The 18,408-nt window shown below is 42.5% G+C and overlaps 1 protein-coding gene across 10 annotated transcripts in view; it reads left to right on the plus strand.

Moving 5' to 3' along the window:
- Positions 1-18,408, plus strand: part of osbpl8 (oxysterol binding protein-like 8) — a 416,034-nt gene that overhangs the window by 268,165 nt on the left and 129,461 nt on the right. For all 10 annotated transcript variants that reach the window (XM_043708791.1, XM_043708786.1, XM_043708784.1 and 7 more), the window contains 2 exons: positions 926-1,094; positions 4,870-5,116. In XM_043708791.1, the coding sequence (XP_043564726.1) occupies positions 926-1,094; positions 4,870-5,116 (416 nt within the window). The remainder of the gene's footprint in view (positions 1-925; positions 1,095-4,869; positions 5,117-18,408) is intronic.

The following is an 18,408-nucleotide window of genomic DNA, read 5'->3' on the forward strand; positions in this document are numbered from 1 at the left end:
TATTTTGTTTCTTCTTCTCAAGTGCATTACCTTACACTTATCAGGGTTAAATTCCATCCACCACTGATCTGTCCACTGGCCAATCCATTTATATTCTCTTGTAACCTTAGACCTGAAGAACAAAGAACAACAAAGTAGCACAGGAACAGGCCCTTCGGCCCTCCAAGCCTGTGTCGCCACATTTCGCTCTGCCACATGAAACTGTCTTCACTTATAGTATCCATATCCCTCTATTCCCTTCCTGTTCATGTATTCGTCCAAGTGTTTCTTGAATGCTGCTATAGTGTCTGCTTCCACCACCACCTCTGGCAATGCATTCCAGGCACTCACCACCCTTTGTGTGAAAAACCTGCCTCTCACATCTCTTTTAAATGTCCCCCTCCCTCCTTGCACCTTGAACCTGTGTCTCCGAGGAATTGATCCTTCCACCCAGGGATAAAAATTCATACTTTCCACTCTATTCATGCCATTCACAACCTTCTATCAGGTCGCCCCTCAATCTCCTGTGTTCCAGCGCAAACAAATTCAGTCTCTCCAATCTTTCCTCATACCTAAATCCTCCATATCTTTTTTACTGTCAACCACCTGGCCAATCTTCGAGTCATCTGCAAGCTTACTTAGCATCCATTCACATTCTCATCTATATTATTTATGTATATATCACGAACAATAAGGGAGCCAGTACCGCCCCCCATGGTAGGCCACTGGACATCGATCTCCAGTTGCACGAGGGGTTAATTATGTTCAGGTGGTGTGTTACACTTGTTCATTCAAGGAGAAGTTTGGTCAGAAATTGACAATATGTAATTTATTTCCATGCATAAAAGCTTAGAAATAAAGACAGACGTGTGATCCACTGTTCAGTTCTTCACCACCTGATTTTTCAAGTTTTAACACACCTTTCAAACCTTTCAAACCTTTGCAGGAAGATGTTGGATGGATGCTTTGGAACTTGCACTGAAGTGTTCAAGTCTCCTTAAGCGAACCATGATTAGAGAAGGCAAAGAATCTGATCCATACACCTCAGAAAACTGCCACGTGGCGCTTTTTGGTCTACTGCGAGCAAATGCTCTTCAAAATCCAGAACATGACCAGTAAGTGGTTCTTTTGGCACTTGATATTAAATGGCTACAGAAGTGTTTCACGCATTTTGTTAGCATTTCAAAAAGAATGGTGTATAAAAGTAGAGTGGTTTTGCTAAAAATATACTACAGCTGGAATACTGTGAACAGTTTTGGCATTTTACCGAAAGAAAGATATCCTGCATTGGAATCAGATCAGAGAAGGTTCACAAGGCTTATATGAGTAAGGAGCACCTTCTGATGAGAGATTGAGAAGTAAATTGTAATTGAAAAGTGACCTTATGAAATGCACAAGACAAGGGGCCTTGACAAGGGGACTTGACAGGGTAGACACACAAAGTTGTTTCTCCTGTGGGAGAATCTCGAATCGGGGTGTAATCTCAGAGTAAGGGATCATATATCGGAGATGAAGAGGAGTTTCGTACCTCAGCTGGCAATGAATCTGTGGAACCCCAAAAAGGATTGTGGAAGCTGGGTCAGGACTGAAATAGGCAGATTTTAATGAGGAAGGGAATCAGGGTTTGGGGTAAAGGCAGGGATGTGGTATTGCGGATTATTAGATCAGCCATAATCTCACTGAATGGCTGAGCAGACTTGATGGGGTGAATGTCTTACTCCTGTTCCTACGGCTTATGGTTTGTGTCTTTTATCAAGAATTGTGAAGACCTGCATATTTAGAAAGCAACCAAGTGCTCTGGCACCTGAAGTAACACTGAAGCTGTAGCTAAAATCCATTTATGATAGACCTGTTTTTGAAACACACATTCTGTGATTTCCAGAAATGTAAACATTATAGCTTTCCAATGAGAAATTAAACTGACGAAGCACTAACTTGGGGGGAATGAAATTTTATATGTAAATGTCAGTGCTTGTTATTCAGTCAATACCATTGAAGGAGATTAATTGATCAATAGCACTTGCAGATTGTGGGATTATGTTTTATCCAACTTGGTTGCCATGTTTTCTACATGGTGGGAAAACTTCATTTCAAAGCTTTTTCACTAACTATAAAGTACTTTGGGCAACCATAGAACATGAAAAGTGTTCTATTCATGACATTTTTTATTTTCAATCACTTCTTTCGTGAAGGAAATCATGTTCTGGTGTAGAATGAATAGAACCTTTATTCAATCATTTACCTTTCGTTATTGAAAGAGTTGTGTGATTGGTTGTCTTCTGAAATGGTAAGTGTACTTTTCAAGGTGTGCTGCTGTTCTCATATGTACATGATTAATTGGGCTCCTATCACCCTCTTCTGGCAGTTCAGGCATATGGTCAAGTCCTGGAGGCACTAATTGAAAAGTTGGGAGTTCTATCAGTATTTCAGATAACTTTCTTTGATGGCATTGACTTACATAGAAATGCTAAGTCACCCAACATCATCTTATAGTCCAACAGGTTTATGAGGAAGTATAAGCTTTGAGTGCTGTTCCTTCATCAGGTAGCAAGTGGGACAGGAGTGAGAGGGTGTGTGTGTGTTTTTGGGGGGAGCTGGGGTGAGGGAAAGGGGGATGGGGGGGTGTGATTGTGTGTGCGAGAGTGTGACAGAGTACATATTTGTGAGAGTGTGTGGGGATAGCCTCAGCTGGGATCTTGGGCTCATGTCACACTACAGATGACCTCACTACGCTATGCAGATGCACTCTTACATACAATCATACACTCTCACGCAGATCCTCTCCCATACACATGCTGTCTCTCAGACACACACACACACACACCCCTGCCCCACCACACTCTCATCACCACTACCATCCCCCCCACTCTCACTCTCACGCACACCCTGTCACAGGCATATACTGTCACACTCACATGCACTCACATACTCCCTCCCTCTCCCACACGCACTCTCCCTCTCCCTCACACGCATGTGCACACGCACACATTAGTCTATGGGGTGAATTTGCATTTGCAGATACATTCTATTTTGTCCAATCTGTAGGCAGTCAGTCCACATGACATTTTATTAATTCCAACTTTGGAAATAGAACCAGTCTGAGTCAAGATTATGATACAGACAGACTCTAACCTCACACCTTTAAAGCAATGCCTGAGCTGAGATGTCACTTATTTTAAATAGAACCTTAAGTTATCTTTAATGTGACTTGAAAGAAGTTCTGGGATTTACATATGCAAGCCATTCTAGGTGATTAAAAGACTTGACAGGAATCTAGGTTTCTTCAATCCATCAAATCAATTGTATGAGGCCTTGATCTTTTACCAGTGACCCAGTCAAGCAGGTACATGCTTTAAGATCTGACCATTTTGGTCAGCAAAGTGCTGCCATTCTTGGGAAGCTACATTAAAGTTCCCCATCTGAAGTACATTGTGAGCTTTGTCAACCTCAATACTTCTACTTAATGGTGTTCCACATGGATGAGTACTGATTCACTACATATGGGAAGGTGATATGTGGTAATCAGCAGGGACTTTCCTTGCCCGTACATTGAGACTTCATGTCCATATTCAAAGTTGGGTCTTCTAGGCGAAATCCCTCCTGAATGTATACCACTGTACTGCCAGTGGGTCTGACCCGAGTCTGTTCTGCCAATGGCTTTTTTTCTGGATTGCTCACATCACTCTGAAGATGCTTCCCCATCTGCTGAGCTTTTCCAGAAATTTCAAGTTTTGTTGCTAATATCATCTTTACTTCATGTCTGAAGATGTCCTTGACCTCGTGCTGAATTCAAACAGCCCTCAGGAAAGGTGGAGACTGTGGTAGAGGCTGCCAGATCTTAGTGGATAGATTTCCTCAACATCAGAGATGAAAAGTATTGCTTCCTCACTTACCACAGAGTCTAGGCCATTCTGATTAATTGTTAATTAACTGGGTCAAGGTTCCAGATTGATGCAAGATTTCCTATAAAGTGGATACCAAATTAGAATAGTGTTTATTCTGATAATTAAGTCCTAGCATAAGCTGATCTGTGATCCTGTATTCCAGCTACCTTTCAATGTGCAATGTTCAAGTGTGTATGTGCTCCTTGCAGCTTATTCAAATTGTGACACTGGTTTCCAGACTGTGTATTTTCTAATTTTTTGTTAATTGGACCTGATAGCCTGGACAGTTATGTAGAAAAAAACTCATGCTGTATTATTTTAAAAACCTCTTAAGGATGAGTCACTTTGAGACATGGTGCATTTGTGCTTTAAGATGCTGTGCTACAAAATCAAGTGCAGTTTTGCAGATATGAATTGATAGCAAATTGAATGAAATGTCACAGGAGCCATGCTCCTACAAGTCCTAATGCTGAACTCAAAAATGACATTATTAGTTACTCAATGCAATCCTCAAGAAGACATGTGTGGCAACAGATATTGAAGGAAGATTGATTAATTATTCTGGAATGGTACTCATTAAAACTCATTTTACCAACGGATTAGTGATTTATTTCTTTTTTGAGGATGGGCGAAGTGGGTCAAGAAGTGACCCAGTCTCACTTGTTTCACAAGTCCCACTGACCAGAATATTGAAATACTTTTAGCAAGCTGTTGTCCATGCCAATAACGTTGTAGCATTAATTCTATAGCTACTAACTCAGTAATATCTGTAATACAGAAGCCAGAGTTTGTTACTTTTCAAGTAATGGCAGCCCAGAAAAGAAGAATTTGCATTTAGATATTTTCTATTAAACCTGTTCAGAAGTGTTATTACACAGCTCTGGAGTAAGTGAGACTTCTACCTGGGCCTCCTGTTTCAGATGTGGGGACACTACCCCTGCATAACAGCACCCCTTAAGAATTAACATTTACTTCTCCATTAAAATAAGGACAACTGTCTTTTCAGATTAAATGAAAATGAAATAGAACAGCAGCACTTCAGAGACCATGACCTTTACTCAGATAAATCAGATCGTGAGAATGAGCCTGACCATGAGGAATCAGATAATGATGCACTTGAAAAAAGTGGAAAAAGTGAGGAAAGTGACTCTGATATATCAGAAAGACATGATGACCTGCACAGTGATCTGCAGCCTGTGGATACAGTTGAGGAAACAAGTTACGTAGAAGAAAGCCATGAAGAGTTGGGAGAGGTAAGAAAAAGTTAATAGAGTGAATCTTTCCTTATTGGTGGCTAATTATGAGTTGTGTTGAGTTTTTTTGATTGCTACTGCAGGGTCTAGTGAGATTTCTCACTATACCTTCCTAAATTCACCTCATTAACAACCAACCTTGCCCCCACAGTGTCCTTCCCATCCAATTTCACCCAAATGGATCATAGAGATGTACAGCGCGGAAGCAGACCCTTCGGTCCAACTCGTCCATGCAACCACATAGCCTAACCTAATTTTGTCCTATTTGCCAGCACTTGGCCCATATCCCTCTAAACCGTTCTTATTCATATTCCCATCCAGGTGCCTTTTAAATGCTGTAATTGTACCAGCCTCCACCACTTCCTCTGGCAACTCATTCCATACACGCACTACCCTCTGTATGAAAAGGTTATCCCTTAGATATCTTTTATATCTTCCCCTCTCACCCAAACCTATGCCCCCTCTTTCTGGACTCGCCCAAGCCAGCGAAAAGATCTTCTCCATTTATCCTATCCATGCCCCTCATGATTTTATAAACCTCTATAAGGTCACCCCTCCGCCTCTGACGCTCCAGGGAAAACAGCCCCAGCCTATTCAGCCTCTCCCTATAGCTCAAATCCTCCAATCTTGGCAACATCCTTGTAAACCTTTCCTGAACCCTTTCAAGTTTCACAACATCCTTCCAATAGGAAGGAGACCAGAATTGCACGCAATATTTCAAAAGTGGCCTAACCAATGTCCTGTACAGTGGCAATGTGACCTCCCAACTCCTGTACTCCGTACTCTGACTAATAAAGGAAAACATAGCAAATGTTGTCTTCACTATCCTATCTACTTGTGACTCTACTTTCAAAGAACTATGAACCTGGACTCCTAAGTTCTCTTTGTTCAGCAACACACCCCAGGACCTTAGCATGAAGTGTATAAGTCCTTCTCTGAATTGCTTTCCCAAAATGCAGCACCTCGCATTTATTTAAATTAAACTCCATCTGCTACTCCTCAGCCATTGGCCTATTTGATCAAAATCCTGTTGTACTCTGAGGTAACCTTGTTCGCTGTCCACAACATCTCCAATTTTGGTGTCATCTGCAGACTTATTAAGTATACCTCCTATGTTCACATCCAAATCATTTATGTAAATGGCAAAAAGCAGTGGACCCAGCACTGGTCCTTGTGGCGCACCACTGGTCACAGGCCTCCAGTCTGAAAAGCAACCCTCCACCACCACCCTCTGTCTTCTACCTTCAAGCCAGTTCTGTATCCAAATGGCTAGTTCTACCTCTATTCGATGAGATCTAACCTTGCTAACCAGTCTCCCATGAGGAACCTTCTCCAAATCCTTACTGAAGTCCATATAGATCACGTCTACCGCTCTGCCCTCATCAATTCTCTTTGTTACTTCAATAAACTCAATCAAGTTTGTGAGACATGATTTAGAACATAGAACATAGAAGCCTATCCAATGCTCGCTTAAATGCCCATAATGAGGGAGGGTCCACCACTGCTACTGGCAGGGCATTCCATGAACTCACGACTCGCTGAGTAAAGAACCTACCCCTAACATCTGTCCTATACCTACCCCCCCTTAATTTAAAGCTATGCCCCCTTGTAATAGCTGATTTCCCACGAACAAAGCCATGTTGACTATCCCTAATCTGTCCTTGCCTTTCCAAATACATGTAAATCCTGTCCCTCAGGATTCCCTCCAACAACTTGCCCACCACAGATGTCAGGTTCACCGGTCTGGAGTTCCCTGGCTTTTCTTGAATAGTGAAATCATCTTAGCCAACCTCCAGTCAACCAACACCTCACCTGTAACTGTGATGAAATATCTCATCAAGGGGTCCAGCAATCACTTGTTTTTAGATTACTTACAGTGTGGAAACAGACCCTTCGGCCCAACAAGTCCACACCGACCCTCCAAAGAGCAACCCACCCAGACCCATTCCCCTACACTTATCCCTTCACCTAACACTACGGGCAATTTCGCATGGCCAATTCACCTAACCTGCACATTTTTTGGACTGTGGACCCGGAGGAAACCCACGCAGACATGGGAAGAATGTGCAAGCTCCACACAGACAGTCGCCTGAGGCAGGAATTGAACCCAAGTCTCTGGCGCTGTGAGGCAGCAGTGCTACCACTGTGCCACCATGCCGCCCACTTCCTTCCCTTCTCACAGAGTTCTAAGGTACACCCATTCAGGTCCTGTCAATTTGTCCACTTTTATGTGTTTCAAGACATCCAGCACTTCCTTCTCTGTAATTTGGACATTTTGCAAGATGTCAGCATCTATTTTCTCACATTCTATATCTTCCATGTTCTCCTCCTCAGTAGACACTGATGCAAAATATTCATTTAGTATGTCCTCCATCTCCTGTGGCTCCACACAAAGGCTGCCTTGCTGATCTTTGAGGGGCCCTATTCTTTCCCTAGTTACCCTTTTGTCCACAATGTATTTATATAAACCCTTTGGATTCTTCTTAACTCTATTTGCCAAAGCTATCTCATGTCTCCTTTTTGCTCTCCTGCTTTCCCTCTTAAGTATGTTCCTACTGCCTTTATAGTCTTCTAAGGATTCTTTTGATCTCTCCTGTCTATACCTGACATATGTTTCCTTATTTTTCTTTACAAAACCTCAATTTCTCGAGTGATCTAGCTTTCCCAATCAGCCTTTCCTTTTACCTTAACAGGAATATACTGTCTGTGGAATCTTATCTCATTTTTGAGGGCTTCCCATTTTCCAGTGTCCCTTTACCTGTGAACATATGCCCCCACTCTGCTTTTGAAAGTTCTTATTTAATATCATCAAAATTAGGCTTCCTCCAATTTAGAACTTCAACTTTTAGGTACGGTCCATCCTTCTCATCACTATTTTAAAAATAATAGAATTATGGTTGCTGGCCCCAAAGTACTCCCCCACTGACACTTCAGCCACCTGCCCTGCCTTGTTTCCAGAGTCGGTCAATATTTGCACCTTCTCTAGTAGGTACATCCACAGACTGAATCAGAAAATGTTCTTGCACACACTTAACAAATTCCACTCCATCTAAACCCTCAATACTGTGGCAGTCCCAATCTATGTTTGGAAATGTAAAATCCCCCACCATAACCACCCTGTCAATCTTACTGGCAACTTAAATCTTACAAATTTGTTTCTAATTTCCATCTGACTATTAGGGGGTCTATATTACAACCCCAATAAGGTGATCATCCCTTTCTTATTTCTCAGTTCCACCCAAATAACTTCCCTGGATGTATTCCCAGGAATGTCCTCCCTAAATACAGCAGTAATGCTATCCCTTATCAAAAATGCCACTCCCCCTCTTCTCTTGCCCCCCTTTCCATCCTTCCTATAGCATTTGTATCCTGGAACATTAAGCTGCCAGTCTTGTCCATCACTGAGTCATGTTTCTTTAATTGCTGTGATATCCCAGTCCCATGTTCCTAACCATGCCCGGAGTTCATCTGCCTTCCCTGTTATGCCTCTTGCATTGAAATAAATGCCAGTTTAATCTATCAGTCCTACATTGTTCTCTGCTTTGTTTCTGTCTGCCCTATCTCTTTGACTCACTCCTTTTCCCAACTGTACCAGTCTCAGATTGATCTCTTTGCTCACTATTTCTCTGTGTCCCACCCCCTCCCCCCACCTTATTAGTTTAAAATCCTCCTGAGCTGCTCTAGCAAATCTCCTAGCCAGTATATTAGTTCCATTGCAATTCAGGTGCAATCCTTCATTCATGTACAGGTCATTTCTACCACAGAAGAGATTCCAATGATCCAAAAATGTGAATCCTTTTCCCCAGCACCAGCTCCTCAGCCATGCATTCATCCGCTCTATCGTCTTATTCCTACACTCACGAGCTCGTAGCACCGGGAGTAATCCAGATGTTTCTACCCTCAAGGACCTCCTTTCTAAATTCCTGCCTAACTTTCTATATTCTCCCTTCAGAATCTCATCCTTTTCCCCCCCCAAGTCATTAGTTCCAATGTGTACAATGTCCTTCTGCTGGACCCTCTCCCCTTTGAGAACATTCTGCACCTTCTCTGAGACACCCTTGATCCTGGCACCAAGGAGGCAACACACCATTCTGATTTTTCACTGCTGGCCATAGAAACTTCTGTCTGTGCCTCTGACTAGAGAATCCTCTATCACAATTTATTGCTTGGAACCCGATGTACCCCTCATTTCTTCGGAGCCAATCTTGATAACAGAAACTTGGCTGTTCATGCTACGCTCCCCTGAGAGTCCAGAACCCACTACATCTTCCAAAACAGCATACTTGTTTGAACTGGGGATAGCTACAGAAGACTCCTGCACTATCTGCCTACCACTCCTACCTTTCCAAGAGTTAACCCATCTACCTGACTGTATCTGCGGCTTTTCTCCTTTCCTATATCTGCCATCCATCACACCCTTCTTACAACACTGGTTAACCCCCCGCTGATTTAAACCTGCAACATAAAAAAGATTACCCCGTATGGTAATCTGTGAAATTTCGAGAAGCCAAGAACTATCCCAAAGGTCACTATTTAAAGTAAAAATTAAAGTAAAAATTGCCAACACTAAGCTTAGAGTCTTTTTTTTCTCCACTGTTGAATATTTCTGTTGATGAACGTTCAACTTTCTGGAAAAATACCCCATGGGTCATTCTATACCCTCATCATCCTCCTGCAGGAGCACCGCACCGGCACCTGTATAGAACAAAGACAAAGGAAATTTACAGCCGAGGAACAGGCCGTCCAAGCCTGAGCCAATCAAAGTCTACTGTCTAAACTTGTCACCCAATTCCTAAGCATCTGTATCCCTCTGCTCTCCACCTACTTATGCATCTGTCCAAACGCATCTTAAATGAATCTACCGTGCCTGCGTCTACTACCTCTGCTGGCAACGCGTTCCAGACACCCACCACACTCTGTGTAAAGTACTTGCCGCGTGTATCCCTCTTAAACTTTTCACCTCTCACCTGGAAAGCATGGCCTCTCGTTATTGAGTCCTTCACCCTGGGAAAAAGCTTATCGCTATCTACCCTGTCTATACCCTTCATGATTTTGTAAACCTCAATCAGGTCCCCCCCATCACTTTTTTTCTAATGAAAGCAAACCTAACCGACTCAACCTCTCTTTATAGCTAGCACCTTCCATACCAGGCAACATCCTCGTAAACTTTCTCTGCACCCTCTCCAAAGCGTCCACACCCTTTTGGTAATGTGGCAACCAGAACTGTACACAGTATTCTAAATGCAGCTGAACCAATGTCGTGTACAATTTTAATATGACCTGCCAGCTCTCATACTCAGTACTCCGTCCAATGAAGGCAAGCATACCATCTGCCTTCTTGACCACTCTATCCACCTGTGCAGCAACCTTCAGGGTACAATGGACCCACACTCCCAGATCTCTCTGCCCATCAACTTTTCCCAAGGCTCTTCCGTTTATTGTATAATTCGCTCTAGAATTAGACTTGTCTAAATGCATCACCTCACATTTGTCTGGATTGAACTCCATCTGCCACTTTTCTGCCCAACTCTCCAGTCTATCTATAGTCTCCTGTATTCTTTGACAGTCCCTTATGCATTCTGCCACTCCACCAATCTTCGTGTCATCTGCAAACTTGCTGATCATACCAGCAGTGCCCTCTTCCAGATCATTTATGTATATCACAAACAACAAGTGGCCCCAGCACTAATCCCTGTGGAATACCACTGGTCACCTTTCTCCATTTCGAGAAACTCCCTTCAACTACTACTTTGCCTCCTGTCGCTCAACCAGTTCTTTATCCACCTCGCCAGAACACCCTGCATACCATATGACTTCATTTTCTCTATTAGTTTACCGTGGGGAAACTTATCAATCGCCTTACTAAAGTCCATCTATATGACATCAACAGCCCTTCCTTCATCTACCAACTTGGTCACTTCCTCAAAGAACTCTATTAAGTTGGTAAGGCACGATCTCCCCCAAACAAAACCCTGTTGCCTATCACTGATAAGCCCATTCTTTTCTCAATATAAATAGATCCTATCCCTCAGGACCTTCTCCAGCAACTTTCCCACCACTGACATCAGGCTCACTGGTCTGTGGTTACCTGGAATATCCCTACTACCCTTCTTGTACAGTCCTCTGACACCTCACCTGTATTTAAGGATGCCACAAAAATATCTGTCAGGGCCCCAGCTATTTCCTCTCTCGCCTCTCTCAGCAACCTGGGATAGATCCCACCTGGTCCTGGGGATTTGTCCACCTTAATAACCTCTAGTCTACCCAACACATCTTCCCTACTTATGCCAACGTGATCCAGACTAATCAAACTTCTATCTCTGATCTCAACACTCATCATGTCCCTCTCCTCAGTGAACACTGATGCAAAGTAATCATTCAGAATCTCACCCATTCTCTCAGGTTCTACACACACAGCCTTCCTTCCTTATCCTTTAGTGGACCAATCCTTTCTCTAGTTACCCGCTTGCTTCTTATGGCTTTGGGATTTTCCTTAATTCTGCGAGCTAAAGCAATTTCATTATCCCTTTTAGCCCGCTTTATTAGTCGGCTTAAGACTAGTCCTACTCTTCCGATATTCCTCCAGGTCCCATTCTGTTCTTAGCTGCCTGGACCCTATGTATGCTTTCCTTTTCCTCTTGGCTAGTCGTACGATTTCTCCTGTCATCCACAGTTCATGAATCTTGTCTTTCCTCTCCTTTGCCTTCAACGGGATATAAGGAGAAAGTGAGGACTGCAGATGCTGGAGATCAGAGCTGAAAATGTGTTGCTTGATAAGCGCAGCAGGTCAGGCAGCATCCAAGGAGCAGGAGAATCGACGTTTCTGGCATGAAGAAGGGCTCATGCCTGAAACATCGATTCTCCTGCTCCTTGGATTCTGCATGACCTGCTGCGCTTTTCCAGCAACACATTTTCAGCTTCAACGGGACATGCCTATCCTGCACTATCTTTAACCTATCTTTGAAAGCCTCCCACATATCAAATGTGGACTTCCCTTCAAATAGCTGTGTCCAGTTCACATTTCCCAGCTCCTGCTTAATTTTGATATAATTGGCCTTGGCCCAGTTTAGTACTCTTCCCTTAGGATCACTTTTTCATCTTTGTCTATGAGTATTGTAATATTTTCAGAATTGTGGTCACTGTTCCCAAAGAAATCCCCCACCACATCTTCTACCACCATGTCCTGGCTCATTCCCCAGTACCAGGTCCAATATGGCCCCTTCCCTTGTCGAACTATTGACATACTGCTCTAGAAATCTCTCCTGTACGCTTCTTACAACTTCTACCCCATCCAGACATCTGGTGCGAAGTGTATCCCAGTCAATGTTGGGAAAATTAAAATCTCCCATCACCACTACCCTATTGCCTCTACATCTTTCCATAGTTGTTTACCGATTTGTTCTTCTACCTCATGCTCACTGTTGGGAGGCCTATAATACAGCCCCAACAATGTAACTGCACCCTTCTTATTTTTCAGCTCTACCCATAACGCCTCATTGCTCAAGCCCTTCACATCGTGATATCGTCCCTGACCAGCAATGCAACTCCACCCCCACTTTTACTTCCCTCCCTGACCTGTTGAAGCATCTATATCCTGGAACATTTAGTTGTCAATCATGCCCTTCCTTCATCCAAGTCTCTGTGATTGGAATAACGTCATACTCCCAGGCACCAATCCAAACCCTAAGTTCATCTGCCTTACATACTATACTCCTTGCATTTAAGTAGATGCATTTCAGGTCACCAGTTCTTTTGCGTTCATCTGAGGTCTGCCAACTCTTCCCCTTAGTAATGCTATCTTCATGATTCTTACAGTCTCCAGTTTGGCATCAATAGCCACCTTGAAAGGCTTGTTGTACTCAGGTGTGGCTAATACTGGCGCAGTGATTAACACAGTTTTTAGGCTGTCCACTGAGACGTCTTGCCCTTTTTTAATATGGTGAGTGGAGCAGCCACACTGCTAAAGTTTGGCAGAAACTTTCAGTAAAATTCACTCAATCCCTGGAAGCATAGTACTGCTTTCTTCATCGACAGTGTGGGAAATTCCCCAATTATTTTCATTTTTGCATCCCATGGGACCATTTGTCTAGGTCCATTAACAGGGCCAGGACGGTGACTTGGCAAATTCACCTTTAGCTAGGTTTACCACCAAGCCTGCCTTCTGAAATCAATTAAACAATTCTGATAAATGCTGTAAATGTTCCTTCCATGAGTGACTAAAAATCACCAGGTCATCAATGTAAACAATACTATTGGGTGACCCAGCAATGACCTTATTAGCCAATCTCTGAAATGTGGCTGGAACGTTTTTCATACCAAATGGCATGACTTTGAACTGATATACTCCATTTGGCATTACGAAAGCTGAAATTGCCTTTGCTCTCTCTGACAGAGGTACTTGCCAGTAGCCTTTGAGCAAGTCCAACTTAGAAATGTAAGTTGCTTGTCCCACTTTTTCGACACAGTCCTCCAGCTGTGGAATTGGATATGCATCAGTCCTTATAACGGTGTTGACTTTGCGGTAGTCCACTCGTAACCATTAGGTACCATCTGGCTTTGGCGCCATGACTATAGGTGAGTGCCAGTCACTGTAACTCACTTCGATTATGTCACTTGGAACATGCATTCTATCTCCTTCTGAACTTGTGCCAACTTTGGAGAGTTATGCCTATAAGGCTGTTGGTTAATCGGAACAGCATCTCCTATCTGTACGTCATGCATAATATCTCCCAATGTGATAGTAATAACTCTTGCAGGTCACTTCGATTCGCTTGTGGAATGTTACTCAATACTTTATCCCAATTTTTGATAACTTGCTCATTGTCCAATTTGTTTTGAGGAATGTCCAATTCAGAATCCTCTGAACTTGGTTCTTCCTTCTGTGCTGTAATCATTAACACCTTCTCCTCTTGCTTTCCTTCCCTGTCAAAATACCTTCTGAGCATATTCACATGACCCACTCTGTGAGATTTCTTTCTGTATGGAGTCCTTATCAAGTAGTTCACCTCACTCAATTGCCTCTTGATTTGATAAGGTCCATTAAAGCTGCTTTTTAAGGCTCACCTGTTACTGGAAGTAACACCAATACCTTTTCCCCAATTGCTTCCTGTTTCATTGTAAGCTGTGATACTTTTAAATGCTGTCTAGCCAACTCTCCAGCTCTATTTAATCGTTCTCTAAAATTTGACACATAGTCCAAATGGGTGGTCTCTGAATTCTAACTTATCAATTTCTCCATAATCAATTTTAATGGTCCTTTTATTTCTTGCCCAAAAATTAATTCAAACTGACTGAATTTGGTTGATTCATTAGATGCATCTCTGATCGCAAAAAGTACAAACTGAACTCACTTATCCCAATTATCTGGATAATCCTGACCATAAGCCCTCAACTTGGTCTTTAGTGTTTGATGCCATCTCTCTAGTGCCCCCTGTGATTCAGGATGGTATGCAGTAGATTTGAATTGCTTTATTCCCAAGTTATCCATAACCACCTCAAATATTTTGGATGTGAAGTTTGATCCTTGATCTGACTAGATCTCTATTGGTAGTCTGTATCTATTTTTAAAAATTTAAGTATTCTTTTACAGCCCTTTTAACTGTGATGTTGTGTCATGGGATTGCCTCTGTAAATCTAGTCAACACATCCATTATTGTGAATAAATACTTATTCCTACTTTTTATTTGAGTTAGGGGACCTACAAAATCAATTAAAACTTTTGTGAAAGGTTCCCAAAATACTGGAATAGGTATTAACGGTGCAAGTTTTATTGCTGCCTGTGGTTTTTCGATTAGCTGACATGTATGACACATCTGGAAAATTCAACTACATCCTTGTGTAGCCCAGCACAGTAAAAATGTCTTTGTATTTTAGCCTGTGTTTTCCTCACTCCGAAATGACCTCCTCCAAGTGGTAGCTCATGCGCCACTCACAGCACCTCCTTAGTGATGCGAATACCTCACTAGTCCTACCTATGAGCTTTGTTTGCATCAACAAAACCCACATTGCCACTGGCCACTGCATTTGTTTAGTCACTTTTTCAAATGAAATGAAAAAAGCTTCCACATCCTTCTCATCAAATTTAGGCAATGCTTGAACACACTTAACCAGTTTCCCATTGGGCTTTCGCCCACCATGGATTTGCTGATCCCCACTCTCTTCCTCACTAGACTTGCCTTCAGCCTTCATCTTTAACTTTTTAATCTGACTTTCCTTTTTAAATGTCAGTTTCTGAAGTTCAAAAGCTCTCCCTTTTTCTTTCTTTTCTCCTAAAGCCTCTCATTCTTTTTCTTTCTCTTCTGCTTTTAACCATAACTCAAACTGTTTCATTTCTGCTGCCCTTTCCTTATCTCTCTAACTCTAACTTAAGCTTCTTCATTTGCAATTGAATTTTTGCTACCTCTCCAGATTCTGATGGTTTCTCCAACAAGTTTAAATGCTGTAATTATTTCTCCTTTCCTCACAGAAACAGGCAGTCCCAATTCCAGCTTGTCTGCTAATTCCTGCAGATGGTCTTATTCACCTTCTGAAAAACTTCAATAGTCACTGCATCCACTTCGAGAAAACTTGTGGTGACTGAAAGAGCCATTGCTATCCCAAACTTTGTCTACCCAACCAAACCAACAGCCAAAATATAGACACTAGCTCCGACCAGTCGCTGCTTAAAATCCTGTGAAGAGTCCCCAATCTGTTATGGACGAGGCCAGACCACTCAACATTCTTGAGCAGGCAACCCAGATCATAACTTTGCAATTTGTTTCGCTAAGTGTTTAGTGAAAATTATGAGGAGTAAACTCACTAGGTTGACTACCATGTTTTAAAACAGAAATTTATTCACAAAGTTACACAATGAAACATAAAGGACAGAATAAAGAACCCCTACCGAACTGTCTATCCAAACTAGACTTAATTCTGCTGTTCCAAAAATAGACAATAGGTGCAGGAATAGGCCATTCTGCACTTCGAGCCAGCGTCACCATTCATTACGGTCATGACTGATCATCCTCAATCAATATCCTGTTCCTGCCTTATCCCCATAACCCCTGATATCACTATCCTTAAGAGCTCTATCCAAATCTTTCTTGAAAGTATCCAGAGACTTGGCCTCCATAGCCTTCTGGGGCAGAGAATTCCATACACCACTACTCTCTGGGTGAAGACGTTTCTCCTTAACTCTGTTCTAAGTGGCTTACCCATTATTTTTAAACTGTGTCCTCTGGTTTGGGATTCACCCATCAGCGGAAACATGCTTCCTGCCTCCTGAGTGTCCAATCCTTAAAATCTTATACGTCTCAATCAGATCCCCTCTCAGCCTTCTAAACTCAAGCGTATACCAGCCCAATCGCTCCAATCTTTCAGCGTAAGATAGTCCCGCCGTTCCTGGAATTGACCTTGTGAACCTACGCTGCACTCCCTCAATAGCCAGAATGTCTTTCCCCAAATTTGGAGACCAAAACTGCGCACGATATTCCAGGTGCGGTCTCACCAGGGCCCTGTACAGCTGCAGAAGGACCTCTTTGCTTCTATACTCAATTCCTCTTGTTATGAAGGCCAGCATGCTATTAGCTTTCTTCCCTGCCTGCTGTACCTGCATGCTTGCTTTCATTGACTGATCTACAAGAACACCTAGATCTCGTTGTACTGCCCCTTTACCTAACTTGACTCCATTTAGGTAGTAATTTGCCTTCCTGTTCTTGCCACCAAAGTGGATAACCACACTTTATCCACATTAAGCTGCATCTGCCACGCATCCGTCCTCTCACCTAGCCTGTCCAGGTCACCCTGTATTCTCCTGACATCCTCCTTACATTTCATCCTGCCACCCAGCTTTGTGTCATCAGCAAATTTGTTAATATTAATACCTTTTAATACTTCTTTTAATACCTTCATCTATATCATTAATGTACATTGTAAAAAGCTACGGTCCCAGCACTGATCCCTGCGGCACACCACTGGTCACCGCCTGCCATTCCAAAAGGGAGCCGTTTATCACTACTTTTTGTTTCCTGTCAGCCAACCACTTTTCAATCCATGTCAGTGTTTTGCCCCTAATACCATGTGCCCTAATTTTGCTCACTAACCTCCTATGTGGGACTTTATCAAAGTCTTTCTGAAAGACCAGATATTCTACATCCACTGGATCTCCCTTGTCTATCTTCAGAGTTACATGCTCAAAAAATTCCATAAGATTAGTCAAGCACGATTTACCCTTCATAAATCCATGCTGACTCTGACCTATCCTGTTACTGCTATCCAGATGTGTCGTAATTTCGTCCTTTATAATTAACTCCAGCATTTTTCCCACCACTGAGATCAGGCTAACTGGTCTATAATTCTCTGTTTTCTCTCTCCTTTTTTAAAAAGTGGGACAACATTAGCCACCCTCCAATCTGCAGGAACTGATCCTGAATCTATAGAACATTGGAAAATGATCACCAATGCATCCACGATTTCTAGAGCCACCTCCTTCAGTACCCTAGGATGCAGACCATCAGATCCTGGGGACTTATCAGCCTTCAGACCTAACAGTCTCTCCAGCACCATTTCCTGCCTAATATAAATTCCCTTCAGTTCAGGTCCTTCAGCCACTTTACATCTGAGAGATTGCTCATGTCTTCCCCAGTGAAGACAGATCTGAAATACCAATTCAACTCTTCTACCATTTTCTTTGTTCCCTATAATAAATTCACCCATTTCTGTTTTCAAGGGCCCAGTTTTAGTCTTAACCTTTTACTAGTCTTAGCCTTTACTATCCTCCTTTATATTTTTGGCCAGTTTGCCTACGTATCTTATTTTTTTCTTTGCATATTTCCTTTTTAGTAATCCTCTGTTGTTCTTTAAAAGCTTCCCAGTCCTCCAATTTCCCACTCATCTTTGCTATGTTATACTTTTTCCCTTTTGTCTTTATATGGTCCTTAATTTCCCTCGTCAGCCACGGCCACCCCTGCCTCCCCTTAGGATCTTTCTTCCTTTTTGGAATGAACTAATCCTGCACCTTCTGCATTATACCCAGAAATACCTGCCATTGTTGTTCCACTGCCAACCCTGCTCGGGTATTGCACCATTGAACTTTGGCCAGTTCCTCCCTCATAGCTCCATAGTTCCCCTTATTCAACTGAAATATTGTCACTACCGATTCTACCCCCTCCCTTTCAAACTTCAGATTAAAGCTTATTGTATTGTCATCACGACCTCCTAATGGCTCCTTTACTTAGAGGTCCCTGATCAAATCCGGTTCGTTGCACAACACCAGATCCAGAATTGCTTTCCCTATTGCTATACACAAAAGTCTC

Source organism: Chiloscyllium plagiosum, chromosome 19 (genome assembly GCF_004010195.1).
Source record: "Chiloscyllium plagiosum isolate BGI_BamShark_2017 chromosome 19, ASM401019v2, whole genome shotgun sequence".
Classification (NCBI taxonomy): domain Eukaryota; kingdom Metazoa; phylum Chordata; class Chondrichthyes; order Orectolobiformes; family Hemiscylliidae; genus Chiloscyllium; species Chiloscyllium plagiosum.